This window comes from Mytilus californianus, unplaced genomic scaffold (genome assembly GCF_021869535.1).
Source record: "Mytilus californianus isolate M0D057914Y unplaced genomic scaffold, xbMytCali1.0.p SCAF_3, whole genome shotgun sequence".
NCBI lineage: Eukaryota > Metazoa > Mollusca > Bivalvia > Mytilida > Mytilidae > Mytilus > Mytilus californianus.
This window is the reverse complement of record NW_026262679.1, coordinates 118,448,419-118,462,908: the sequence shown is the minus strand read 5'-3', so window position 1 is coordinate 118,462,908 and position 14,490 is coordinate 118,448,419. Positions and strand designations below refer to the sequence as shown.

The 14,490-nt window shown below is 31.2% G+C and overlaps 1 protein-coding gene across 2 annotated transcripts; it reads left to right on the top strand.

Annotated features, from left to right (window-relative positions):
- Window positions 1-169: 169 nt before the first annotated feature.
- LOC127735958 (telomere repeats-binding bouquet formation protein 2-like) lies at window positions 170-13,705 on the top strand. Of its 2 annotated transcripts, none has more exons than XM_052246425.1 (7): window positions 170-208; window positions 3,175-3,266; window positions 5,848-5,929; window positions 8,880-9,016; window positions 9,647-9,708; window positions 10,420-10,846; window positions 11,612-13,705. In XM_052246425.1, the coding sequence occupies exons 2-7, from the start codon at window positions 3,182-3,184 to the stop codon at window positions 11,704-11,706; spliced, it is 888 nt and encodes a 295-aa protein (XP_052102385.1). In that variant the 5' UTR covers window positions 170-208; window positions 3,175-3,181; the 3' UTR covers window positions 11,707-13,705. The 2 variants fall into 2 exon arrangements, with proteins under 2 accessions (XP_052102385.1, XP_052102383.1); XM_052246423.1 differs by having other exon boundaries at window positions 178-287.
- The last annotated feature ends 785 nt before the right edge of the window (window positions 13,706-14,490 follow it).

Below are 14,490 nucleotides of genomic sequence, written 5' to 3'. Positions count from 1 at the left end.
AAGACATTTTTTATGAGAGTTTTCCCGCTAAAATGAATTTATTTTTTTTAAATTGGATGTTAAGTAAAAAATAATTCGATCATGTCGGTGTATCTGTTTTGATATTGTAGCATTTACGAAGAGTGGTTGTTTGCTAACGAGGCGTAAGAATATTTATTGCAGACGAAAAGTCCGGGAAATTCAACTTGACAAACATCATTTGCGTTTGGTAATAAATTTAGATGTGAGATATCATGTCATTGTCTCGCTAAGCATTAGACAGTTAAAAAAGATCTGAAACAAAATAGGTACCTTTTTAATTGATCAATTAAACGATGGTCCAGGGTGTCCACAGTCATACAGATCCCTTGAAAAAAGCAAATATCTTAAACGAACAATTTAAATCAGCATTTACATCTGAGACTAATACAGTAATCCCTGACAAAGGTCCATCAACACATCCAATAATGGACAACATAGACATCAACAGGAAGGCATCTATAAATTAATTAAAAATATAAATCCTAAAAAGTAAAAAAGCAACAGGACCAGATAACATTCATAACTGGAATACTCACTCACCTGAATAGTGCTAAAAGAAAACATTAACACATGCACAAACATACTCACTCTAATTTTTACAGGAAATATGATTGGAATCACCCAAAGTAACACCTGTTTTCAAAAAAGGAGACGGACATCATCCTGGGAACTATAGACCAATCTCAATGTATTTCCTGTAAATTATTAGAGCACATACTTGCAAGCAACATCATGACACACCTTGATTGAATCGAACAACATACTTTATGACTTGCAACACGGCTTCAGGGCAAGTAGGTCTAGGGAATCCCAGATAATTTCACTGATTTACCAGCTATCTTGAAGTTCAAATAACGATAAAAATATACAAACCGATCTAATCATCATGGATTTCACTAATTTAGTGAAATCCATGATGATTAGATCGGTTTGTATATTTTAAAAGCCTTTGATAAAGTTCCACACAACCGATTACTTTATCAACTTAAATTTTTTTGTGTATCAGAACATTAGCTACAAACTGGATGAAATCTTTCCTATCTAATTGTACAAAAACAGTCATACTAGAAAACCATTCCTCTGACGATATACCAGTTACATCAGGTGTTCCTCAGGGCGCTAAATTAGGTCAAATACTATTTTAATATACATCAATGACTTACCTGACTATTTACATCACAGTCAAATCAGGCTCTTTGCTGATGACAGTATCATTTACCAACAGATAAAATCAACATGAGATTGCCTAAAACTCCAAGAAAACCTAGAAGGGGCAATCAAGTGGGAACAAGACTGCGCATGACTAATGCAGTTCCATCCTGACAAATGGAACATACTTCGAGTGACCACAAAGAAAACACCTATTCATTTTTATTATGATATGCATGGACACATTCTTGATTCAGTTGAAAATGCAAAATATCTCGGCGTAATAACATCATCAAATTTAAAGTGGAACAAACACATTCAGAACATGACATCAAATGCAAACAAGACCATTGCATTCATCAGAAAAAATCTAAAAATAAACTCGGTAACCATTAAAGACCAAGCATACCAAGCCCTTATCAGGCTAAAACTAGAATACTGCTGCACTATCTGGGTCTCTTACACAACTGAGAACATAAACTCCATAGAAAAAGTCCAAAGACGTGCAGCAAGATACGTATGTTCTTAATACCAATATACTGAAAGTGTAACAAACATGCTAAACACACTTCACTGGCCATCATAAGAAAGAAGACTTAAAAGCCGATCAAATATGTTCCATAGAATCACCAACAACAAAATTGCCATACCATATACTGACATACTAATTAAAAGAAAAGCAAACACCAGGTCTAACCACGAACAAACATACTGACAAATTCGATGCAGCAAAGATAGTTACAAATTTACACATTATAAACATTGATTGAACTGCAAATTTCAACTCAATCAACTCTTGGTCACAATTGATAACCAGCTATCATCTAAATCAACTCATTAAAAATTGAAAACCCTCAATCATTAATTTACAATAAATATGATTGATTACCAAGTACATGTATCAACGCAGTAAAATTCACAAACCCCTTGATTGTAATGATAGATATGATTGATCACAATTGAATACAATCATGACCCTTTGAAACCGAGAAAAGGCAGTTAGTTGATTGAATTGATCAATTCTAAAGATGATATTGTAACAATTTAATATGAACCTGGACCTTGAAAACCAGATGAGACAGTTGATTAAATTGATGAACCCATAAACGATCGATACAATAGAATATGATTGATATGATTATTCTAAACTCAAGACCTGTCTTTGCTCTTACTTCTCAATGGTGTGTGCTTATCGAAGAAGCAGCAAATACACAAATTTTGAAGTCTGGTTTGACCTGGCCCGGGTTAAAACCCATAACCTCCCTCGAGGGGAACATGCTACCAGGAGACCACCAAGGTAGTTTTAACATATGCAGAGAAGCTGGCTGATAATTTGTTACATGGGATGGTTTTCCCTTCTCTACATGAATACCTTAAGAAATTGATGATAGAAATAAGGGATTGTATATATATATGAAGAGGAGTTTTTTTTTTTAAACGCAGAGATATGAAAAATAAAGATATATTTCATGGTTTTAAATGTCCTTGATTATTACTTTTCGTGAGTAGGGGTGAGAGTGTCATGAATTCAGTTCCCAGCCAGGTTGAAACCAAAACACTTTACAATTAGAGCTATTTGAAATTATAACTTGTATTGGTGCATGAGCATATTCTGGTACATTTAATAGCTTGAAGTCATTATAATGTGTCCAGATGGGTCTACCTAGACTCGTGCAGTTATCGAACACATTTTTATAAGAAAAATAAGTTTTAGCCTAAAAAAATGAATGATAAAATGATGGGGATATACAGACTGAATATTCTTTTATTCCCTATTTTGCTGAAAAAATGTTGTTTGACCTTCAAATAAGTAACTCCTTTATATTCTGATGCAGTATACTGAGTTCCAGTGCTATTTATAAATGCAATCTCATGTATCATAATATTTGTATTTGATTTAAATTAATTCTATAAAATAATATGCCTAAATTTTAAGTTTTTTTATTTTAAGGAATGTGTCCTATTGTTCCTGTCGAGGAGATAATTTATGTATCCTTTTTTCAGAAACTGAATGATGTCGGAGAATATGCCAATATTTCAAGATCTGACTGCATGGTTTTCTGATAGTGTTTCAACTGAAAGAAAGACAAAATGGAGTAATTATTAAAAATAATTTGATAATATTTGTAATTAATAACATTTATAATTCATGTATGACTTGGGTAATATTTTTGTGACATTTAACACAAAAGGGAGACGAAAGATATCAAAGGGACATTCAATCTGATAAATCAAAACAAACCTAGAATGCCATGGCCAAAAATGAAAAATGATCAAAAGACAAACAACAGTATACAAAACACAACATAGAAAACTAAAGACTGAGCAACACAAACCCCACCAAACACCAGGGGTGATCTTAGGTGATCTGGAAGGGTTAGCAGATTCTGCTCCACATGAGACACCCGTCTTGTTATTTAAAAATGGTTTAAATTACCAGGTACTTATTACATTGCATGAAATTTGCAGCTCTTTATACTGTTATTTCTTGTCTGTCAAGGGCATTAAATGTTAAATATAGCTTTCCGAATGTCTATACATAATTCGCAACAGTGAGTGCAGATAAAAGGTCAACACAGTAACAAATTGGACCAACTATTTCTAATAATACCTAGAATCTTATTAAAAGACTAGTCTTATACTCCCACTCCTAAATGTTTTATTGCAATTACCTTGTCTGTCTGTCAGTTCAACAAAATGGCTTCATATCTGGTTAGCAACTTGACCGTGGCGATTTGTAGTGTGTGAGCATTTTTCAGATCTGTCAGATACCTAGTTCCTGTTTGCTGATAAATTTGGTTAAATGATTGATTGATTGTTGGTGTTTTATGCCACTTTGTGTATTATTGGTTAAATCATGGTGGTCAGTTTTTATTGGTGGAGGAAGCCATAGAAAACCACCAACTTTGGCAGGAAAACTGACAATGCTTGTCCTATTAAGATAGGAGTGAAATTCACCTGTCATGTGCTAGGTTTGAATTCATAACATCAGGATGGTAATACAGAAAATGATCCACTTAGACCACACGGCCACTGAGGCCCTTGTTTAAGGTAACACAATACAAAAGCAACTAAATTTTATCAAAATTTCATTTTCAGCTGTTTTTGTTACTTTTTAATATTACTAAACCTCAGAAGAAAAATAAGTTTCCATATCTTGCACTGTTTATGAGTTTTGATGATATTTAGTTTTATAAACAAATGCATGTGTCTGACTGATACAAATAGGAACATGTGTGCAGTACTTTGTGGTTTATAATAGAATCATTTGATAGCTTTATGACCACTGACCAGCTATAAAAATAACAGTCATAGAAAAGAGGTTGAATTCAGGGTTTTTAGAAAAAAGAAGATAATGAAATACAAATAAAAATACATTTCTGTATTGGAGCTGCCAGGAGAAAAAAACAAAAAAATAATTTGGAGCTATAGAGAGAATCAAATATAAATGTACAGCAATTAATGTTGCTTATGTTAATGCTGATGGTTATATCAGATTTTCTTGAGGAGAATGTGTAATATGAATTCTATTTAAAAGAAAACACAAAATTAAACATTTTATTTTCCAACTACAAAAATAAGAAAATTCTACTTTGTGTAAAATTATATATTTTCATTGTATACAATTATAATTCTAGAAATCCCCCATAAGAATCCTCTAGACTGACCAACTGATGATTTTATGTACTACTTTTTGGGAAAATGTTAAAACAAAATATATTGTTTCATGTTCTAATTGAATAAAAAAATCCATATTGAAAAAAGCAAGTGCAAGGTGGGTGGAGTTTTGACCATATCAGTAGCAACTGACTTACAGCAAGGTCAAATATAATATAACTTCTCTCGCCAGATCTGGTTTTTGATGCATATGATGTGCATTTTCTTTATATATTTAGAATTGCTGAAATGGAATGCTTACTTACTGGTCAAAACCTAATTGATTTATGATCCTGAAGTATCCCCATGGTACATGTGTGAATGATATTGAAGTTAATGGGGTTCTAATAGGAAAATCCTTATTTATTCAATTGTGACACATACATTTTTGTCATGAAAATGTTATTTTAAATGAAATTAGCTCCTATACAGATGCCCCTATATGCCTGATTTTACCACATGTTGTTCCTTGACCAGTTATCTCCAAAACCGTGTCTAAGATTTCCAAAAACATCAATAGAACAAATTTTATACCCAATTAAATTGGGTGATTTCTTACGAAATAAGGTTGCAAACTTGTAATAATTTTGTAATAATGAAATTATCACCATTTGAAAGATAAATCTTTCTTCTTTCTTTTGGTTCCTCATTTATGAATTTTAGAGTTGGATGAAAGAAATTACATCAGTTTAAAGTTGTCTGATTGTGGTTGAAAAAATCTTTGTATTGTGCTACCTTAATGGAGGTAAACAAAATCAACAGGGATGATCATTTGTAATGTGTATGCCTTTTTGAGATCTGTTAAACACCTTCTTCCAGTTTTACAGTACTTTAGGTTATGAGTGGGGATATGCTTAGCACTACACATGATTCTTGTTGTTAATAGAGAATAATGCTATAAATAAAAAGAATCATTTTGTTTTAGAGGATATTTCTGTCATTTTAAGTATTCATATTTGTTTAAGTTAAAGAGGATAATTCTCTTAATTAAAAAGTTGATCATATTTGTTTTTGTTTTAGAGGAACAAGGAGGAAAACAAGCTGATTATGACTCAGCACAATTTATATTCAGTGAAAATGCTGACAGTAAAGATACAAAACAGTAAGCTCTTTTCATCAGAAAATTGTAAGGGCTGTTTTAAAAATTAATGTATGGGGGAGGTGTCTGAAGGAATTTTTGTCAAGCCTGAAACAAGACATAGTAATCATACATTCTGGTCTAGTCTGGATTGTCAACAATTAGGTTCAGTTTGTGGTTAAAGTTTTTTTAGACATCAATAACTTAGTTAAACCTCCTTGGCATGATAACAATGGTTAAGAAACTTGGACAATCACAGAAGCTTTGGTATGATCAAAAGACACTACCAAGAGCAAAATATTGAAAACATTTTCTTCCATTTTTATGCCCCACCTACGATAGTAGAGGGGCATTATGTTTTTCTGTCTACGCGTCTGTCCGTTTGTCCGTCTGTCCCGCTTCAGATTAAAGTTTTTGGTCAAGGTAGTTTTTGATGAAGTTGAAGTCCAATCAACTTGAAAATTAGTACACATGTTCCCTATGATATGATCTTTCTAATTTTAATGCCAAATTAGAGTTTTGACCCCCAATTTCACAGTCCACTGAACATAGAAAATGATAGTGCCAGTGGGGCATCCATGTACTATGGACACATTCTTGTTTATTATGTTTTTTACTGGAAAAAATTGGTTATCACATTAAGGTACAGCCTAAAGTTTCCAAACATTTATAACTTGTCAAACCTTCATAGAATTTTACAAAACTTGGAAAGAGGATTTTTTATGATTAAGTTATAACGTCTTCATTTTTATACGCCCATTTACAGGACGTATTATGGTATACCATTGTCTGTCCGTCTGTCCTTCCGTCCATATGTCAAGTTTCAGACAATAACTCAAAAATGCTTTGAGCAGTTTTCATGAAACTTTGGTGACTGTTTTATATCTATCAAAATAACCTCCCTTTAGTTTTTTTATACATTTCTGGTATGACATCGAGGAGTTATGGAACTTTATTCTTTGAAAAAGCAACTGGCGTATCATGCGCTCTTGGCGCAGCTCTTTATTCCATATATGTGACCGATTAAACATTTACATTCAGGCTTGGATAAAACAAATTTAGAAATCGATAACTTTGTTTAACTTTCATGACATGTTATTAAACTTGGAAAGAAATTTATGAAAGATCAAGAAATAGCATCTTTAAAAGAAAAGTACCATTAAAAAATACATCACTACTTTACTGATAAATGGACTTCACAGCCAACAATATATTGACGACAGCAATAGCAGATGAGACACATGGTTCTGTTGAACCCTATATATATTTTTTTTTTTACAGTTGACCTTGCCATGCATGAAATTTTTAAGCGATTTTTTTCTCTAATTGTACAACCAAACTTTCTAAAATATTCACCACTCATTAAATTTTATAAAACTGCCTTTGACCCCCCAACACAATAAATTCTGGAACAGCTTTAAGCAATTTCTTTTTCTCCAAAAATAAGAAGATTATGAAAAAGTAGATTAAATTATGTCTGGTTAAAGCCTGTGAGTATTGAATTTAATGGGTTAACACTATTTTATTGTTTGCCCTTGGAATATTCTTTTGCTGTAAGACTCCACATGTTTCTTTATACATAAGAAGTGAATATAAATTCAGCTATATGTCTGTAACTGACTAACAAAACCATCCTGATAATATAAATATGTTGTGTACAAGTTATCATTTTTTACAAATTATAATTTGTACAAAAAAATTGTACAAATTATAATTGTATTTTGACTTTGTACAAATTGTAATTTGTACAAAAAGTGCTTGTACAAATTACAATTTGTACAACATTTGACTAAAATTCACTTATAACTTGTACAATAATTAATAGTATTGATTTTGTTATAAAAAAGCATTGATACACATTATATTTTTTTTATTTAATGACCACACAATTAACCTTATTTACAAAATACAAAAAATAGTTCTATATCATTTGTTTGAGCATGTGAGTGAATTATGGCATTGCGAATTGCACAATATCTTTTGAATTTTACATTAACATAAAGAAGTGCTGCACCCCCTTTACATATACATGAAATAAACCCCTGACCACCAGTTTTTGAAAGCTTTATAACTGTTTCACGTAGCGAAAGTTGAAGCTCAGGGACCGTTACTGCGAATAAAGATACAAAGGAAGGGAAAAAAGTATGTACTAACATGGACTTATTATTGTTCTTGGATTTCGTGGCTATATAGGTAAACCAAGAATTTGAATGTTCAACGAAGTTTACATTTTCTTTGGCATATCCATAATATTATAAGTTTACTCAATCCACAAAAATTGGTATCCATGAAAATAAATTAATCCACAGTACTCTGTATGAAAAAAATTTGAAAAACAAATTGACCTGGTTTATATAGATTTCTGTCTTAACTCTCAAATTTCTGCAATATTGCAATGTGGTAACCATAACCATGATAACTCATGCTATGAATTATATTTTTATGGACCTGCCGCTAGGCGACAGGGACATTAAGTTTCACCCTTGTCTGTACATCCCGAAATTGGTTTCTGTTCTTTAACTTTAGTTTGCCTCAACCAAATGTTATGAAACTTAACACACAATGATTATTACCTTCAAACACAGATCAAGATCGAATTTGGGTGCATCACTTTCACCATTCTTCAAGGTATCATTATGTCCCTTTTAAATGGAAAAAATGCTGAATTTGCTGTTTCTGCCCTCTAATTTTACTTTGCCTGAACCAAATATTATGAAACTTATACACAATGCATATTACCACCTAATACAGATCAAGTTCTAATTTTACAGTTCTCAAGTTATGTACCTTTAAAAATGGAAAATAAAAATGAATTTAATCATGACTTGTATTGTCATATTTCAATATTACAGTTGTTAAATTTTACATTTGAGTTTATTGAAGATGCTTTTTCTGACAATAATTTTACACAACAATTTGATTTCTATGAAGTGCAATGAAAGACTACAGTTTATTCATTTTTTTTGTTTTATAGAATATTTCAGAGTAGTGCATATAGAGATGAACACCTTGCTGTATTCCATGCAAAGTATATTTCTGATTCTACAAAAGTGCCTACCCAGAAAATACCAGTTGGAAAATACTTCTTGCCTCCAAAAGAAATACAGAATTGTAATGTATTATTTTATAGCATTTAAAAAAAAGCGTAACGACTACTGTATTTAGGGACTTATTTGGTTTGAATATAGCACAAACTGAAATAACAAAAAACCACACATCTAACTTATCTTTAAAATGACAATTTTTTGACACATGAAACACCAGTAATCAAAATTTTAAAAGTATCATGACCATAATTTATTCATTGTAATATGTTATTAGAAAAATTATAATTTTGATGTTTTTCTTCCAGTTTTACTTTTAACAGTATCTTTTCTAAAAATTAAGTTGTGATAAGCAATGTATCACTGAGAAGTAACAACTATAAAATAACATAATTCAGCAACAATTGGGTGCCACTTATGTCTATTAGTGACTGTGGTTTTGCATTCAGGTCAATTTTTCAGAAATACTTTATGATTAAGTTAACTAGTTTTCCCACTTCGCACTCTTGTATACTTCAAGGACAGATAAAAAATCAGAAGTATAGACAGGACAGACGGCACCAAAAAAAAAATAAAATCAGAAGATAAATAAGGCCTCAGCTACTCCCACAAAAACTACATAATTTGGTGCTATGGGGAGGACATGATTTTCATCCCAGGTAAAATTAATTCTATATTTGACTATATATATTTTCAGTGGTAAGGAAACAGATGAAGTATATCTGGGATGATACAGACAGTGGAGTATCTAGTGAGGAGGTTTGTACAAATTGTTACATCTCAAGTGCATTGTTTAATGGCAAATATAACTGTGAACGCTTTAATGTATGAAATACAGCCTAACAAATTTTTTGCAAATGTTTTTTTAATGTGTGATATAAAATATAGTAATAGGAAGGAAATACTTCTGACTTGAAAAAAATATATATACTTCTAGAAAAATGCAAATCTTTATATAATATTTTCTTAAAACATAATTTTGTAAGCAAGATCTGTACAGGATACTAAACTTGATCGATGTTAGTTACACCTAACAGTTTCATTTTTTTAAAGTATTCAAAAGCAAAAAGGGGACTTGACATTTGCAAGCATTTGTAAACATACATTTTGTTGTCTAGTTCGGTTCTTAGACCATTAGAAAAAAAGTTGTGATTAAGAGGAGGTGTGTGGTATACTTCAATGAGACAGCAAACTAAAAACACACAAATAACCAAAAGACATCTAGAGGTCAGCAAATGGTCTTCAAAAATAGATAGGTGCTCTAAATTGCTTCAAGTCTATAAAAAAAGGCTAATATATTTAAAATGACTATCATAGATCTGCCATCAACATCATATACCTCTAAATTACAAAAGCTTATTAGCATATGACAAAAGACTAACATTAACAAAATTCAATATTGAATGAAAAATAATGAATTAGTTGAGATCTTCTATGTTACAGCTTTATAGCTTTGATTTTACTAATTAGGATGATGAAAAAACAGTTGGTGTTCATATTGGTGAAGATACACAGCATACAGGGTTAAAATCTAATAAAGACAATGATAGAAAGAAAAGTGATGGACAAAGACTTGATGGGAAGACAGACCCAAAGGCAACACCATCTAAAAAAAGACAAAATGCTTCATTGTTAGCTAATTCACCAAAGGAAAATTCAAAAAGACAAAATGATTCTCAACTACATAAACCAAAATCAAATACTAGTAGTGATAAAAGAAAATCAAATGAAGATGTGCAAAATTACAGTTTCCGCAAAAGAACTCCAAAAAATTACAGTGATTTACCATATATTGATGTTGGTGATATTGTACTAGATAACACTGATAAAGGTACAATGGACTCACATGTCAATACAAATGGACATTCTAGTCAGACCAAGAGTCAACATAATCAAGGTATTCTTTATTTATCAGTGTCTTCTAGTGGTAATCCCAAATAAAACAGAAAATTTGTTGATGGTTATTGATTGTGCATAATTATAATTTTCAAATGATATAGTGTGATATTGAATGCAAAAATGTCTTTGGATATTGTGCCCCTCACAACGCATCTGACTAATTGTAAGAATTGAACCACTGAATGTAATGATATAACCTCATAAAGGAAAAAAAAAAATAGTTGTCTCAAGACAGTTTTCCATAGAGCACACTAGTGCTAATTGTTGAAGGCCTTGTGATTACATATTTATAATGTACACTTTTTATGTGTATTTCACTCCAATATTTTTATAATAACAGTGACTCAAATAATATGAGCAGAAGACCATAAACAACACATAACTAAAATATAAAGTAGAAAACAGAAGGTGCAAATCACAAGACAAGTTGACCTACTGTGAATGTGGGTCCAAATTTCAATATATGATCTTTTCACATAATTCTTACATCATATGACAAGTGTTCCCTTCACATATTGTTAATATTTATTAACTATTCTAGCAGGGTATTTTTCAAGCAGTTTATCTGATTGTGAAATATTTAAGCAAAAAATTCCATATTCAAAGTATGAAATAAACATTAATATTTGATAGTGTATGTGTGGATAAAATGATGTTTGTTGGTTTTTTTTTTATAGTGTATGTGTGGATAAAATGATGTTCTTTGGTTTTTTTTTATAGTGTATGTGTGGATAAGATGATGTTCTTTGGGTTTTTTTTTCAGATTTCTTCTGCATTGATGATTTACCCAAAGTAACAAGTGAAATGGAAGATCTCATACCTGGACAAAATGGATTTGAAGTAGTGGCAAAGTCATGAAACAAAGTGTAGTACTTTAAGGACTGTATAATTGTAACTAAAAAATTAAGCAAGGGAACATATCTGATCTTTTTTTGTAATCATATATGTAAGTAAAGAATACAGAGAATTTTCTAAAGAACAGCACCCATTTCAGTTTTAGATTTTGTCACTTTCTGTAGTGAAACATATTTTGCCAATAATTTGAAGGATAAACAGTCCATTGTTGCATTGAGCTTTCAATGACTGTTGATTCTGCCTAAAGTTTCAAACTATACATGAACATTAAGTCTTGGTAGATGAAAAGTTTTTTTTTGCTCCAACGTTTATAACATGTAACTTAAGTTGTTGGCAAAAAAAAATAAAATCCCTACCTTCCTACCCAACCATACAAGGCATGAATAGACAACATCAAACAAAGAATTTGTTAAGGATGGCCTTGCTATGAGCAATTTTCATGTATTCTTAATACAGTGTAAAGTTAATTGAACTAAGCTTCATTTCAACTTTCACTATTATTTAAATAATTTTGGAGTTATGTGACTTTAACTAGCAGATAAGATATTTTAATAGTTGACTGATTTCAGTTATTTTCCTTCTTGAATTTGACTTCTGAGTTGTTGACCCCATAACATTGCAGTGCAGGGGACAGCCTTGAAAGAATTCTCACAACTACAGTTCTTGCCAGACTTTTATGAAATTTATGTAACAGGTTTATATCAGATATGTCTTCGACAAGTTTGAAAATCAATACCAATCAATTGTTTTTTTAATGAGTAATGCCTTTTGGAAATATAAATTATATTGAAAATTGCATTGTAAGGACTCTCGAGCCTACATTTCTTGTCAGATTTAGATAAAATTTATATCAAAGGTTTATATCATTTAATGTCTTTTGTGATTTAGAAAATCAGTATCAATGAAATATTTGTACAGGAAATATGTCCCTTTGAGATGTAAATTTTTATTGTCCCCTACATAACGTGTTGCCGGGGACATGGAAATACCAGGCATGTGTCCGCCCGTCCAATTATTTTAACAGATCTTTTAGAAATTTCTGCACAATGTTGTAATTCATGAAGTTGAAGAATTTTTTTCACTACATGTATATTATTGGTGCATTTTAAGCACAAATTAACTAGTTTATAAATACAATACTTATAAAGCGTATGTTTTGAGGAAGACTTGGACTTGTTATTTTACTGAAATTTGATCTGTCAACATTTCTTTTATTTCGAACTTTGAAGAAAAAAGACCAAACTTAAATTAAATAAATGTTTATGTTTTTTGAGATTTTGGAAATGAAATAAAAGACCTTAATTTCTTTGGTTTGTTGTTTTAACCTTATTCTAATATACCTTTAGTATTGTATCCCAATACAAATAACACTGAAAGATGTAGGGGCAATAAGGCCCTTATTTGGCCCAAATATTACTGCAAATTTGAAAGTTATCATACATATTCTTAAATTTGTCCAAACTAGACTAAGCTACAAGATATTCAGAAAATAAAAACCAATTTCAGGTTGAACGAGTTACCATGGCAACAAACCATGACTAAATTTGCATATTTTGTAAAATTACTTGATTTTCCTTGTTTTTCATCAAATTTTAAGTATATTTTAGATTGGAAAAGTATTTGCGCACCCAAGAAACAACTTTATATTTGGTGAGAATATGTCAATAGTTATAATAAAGCTTCTCTTAAATTATTTTGTTGTTTCTTGGCTGCGCACGATGTTTCCACACTACAAATAATGTTAGAAAACTGCATAAATTCTTTTTTTTCATCGTTTTTGTGAAAAAGGTATATATTATGACGTAATTGTGATGTCATCAGATAAAAATCTTGATGTTTTTCATTTAAATTGCTTGACCCTATGCATTTTCAAACATTATGTGCCAAATTAAAATAGTTGTCAAACATTTCATTTTCTTGGGCCAAAACCGGGCCTTAATGCCCCTACTCCTTTGTTAAATTATTTATATAATAATGCAAAAAAATAATTTTGGAATCACTATAGCTGTTGTTTATCTATTGTTTCTAGCTCAGTATATTTTGATAGCTCCTAAATGACCTAGAATATTGTTTTTCATTGTATGCCCTGCGTAGTTTTATGTTTTTCAGTCTGTGCATCTGTCAGTCAGTTTGTTCATCTGTCCTGTATCATGTTAAGGTTTTTAGTCAAGGTAATTAGATCAACTTGAAACTTGGCACACATGTTCATTATAATGTGAACTTTTAAATTAGGCTTTTGTCCCCCATTTCATGGTACACTGATCAAGGAAATATGTGAGCAAAGCATGGTGTCCTATGGACACAGTTTCTTGTTTTCGTCTCGCTTGCGACGAAAGTCGCACTATGCGAGACATAGGTATTACTATCCGGCAGCAGTGTAAACTATTTGTTTAAAGCTTTATATTTCAGAAGGTAGAAGACCTTGATGCTTCATATCTTGTATGCAGATAATTTATGTTACGAAGTTTCCATCAACCATATGTTCATTGTCCTTGACCTCATTTTCATGGTTCAGCGACTGTTTGAAAATTTTTTTTAGTTTTTTGTCATGTGAATTTCTGACTTATTATGTTTAAGCTATATTTGGTGTATGTAATAATTGTAAGTTGCACATGTCTGTCTGGCAGGTATAATCATACCTTGACCTCATTTTCATGGTTCATTGGTCAATGCTAAGTTTTTGTGTTTTGGTCTATTTTTCAAATAGCATAGCAATAGGTCAACTATATATGTCTGTCTGACATGATTTATCTGACCTTCACCTCATTGTCATAGATCTTTAAAAAT

Excerpts from the sequence above, each read along its gene's own strand:
- LOC127735958 (XM_052246425.1), top strand. The coding sequence starts at position 3,182 with ATGATGTCGGAGAATATGCCAATATTTCAAGATCTGACTGCATGGTTT. Across the intron at positions 3,267-5,847 it reads TGAAAGAAAGACAAAATGGA|AGGAACAAGGAGGAAAACAA; the intron begins GTAATTATTAAA and ends TTTTTGTTTTAG. Across the intron at positions 9,709-10,419 it reads GTGGAGTATCTAGTGAGGAG|GATGATGAAAAAACAGTTGG; the intron begins GTTTGTACAAAT and ends TTTACTAATTAG.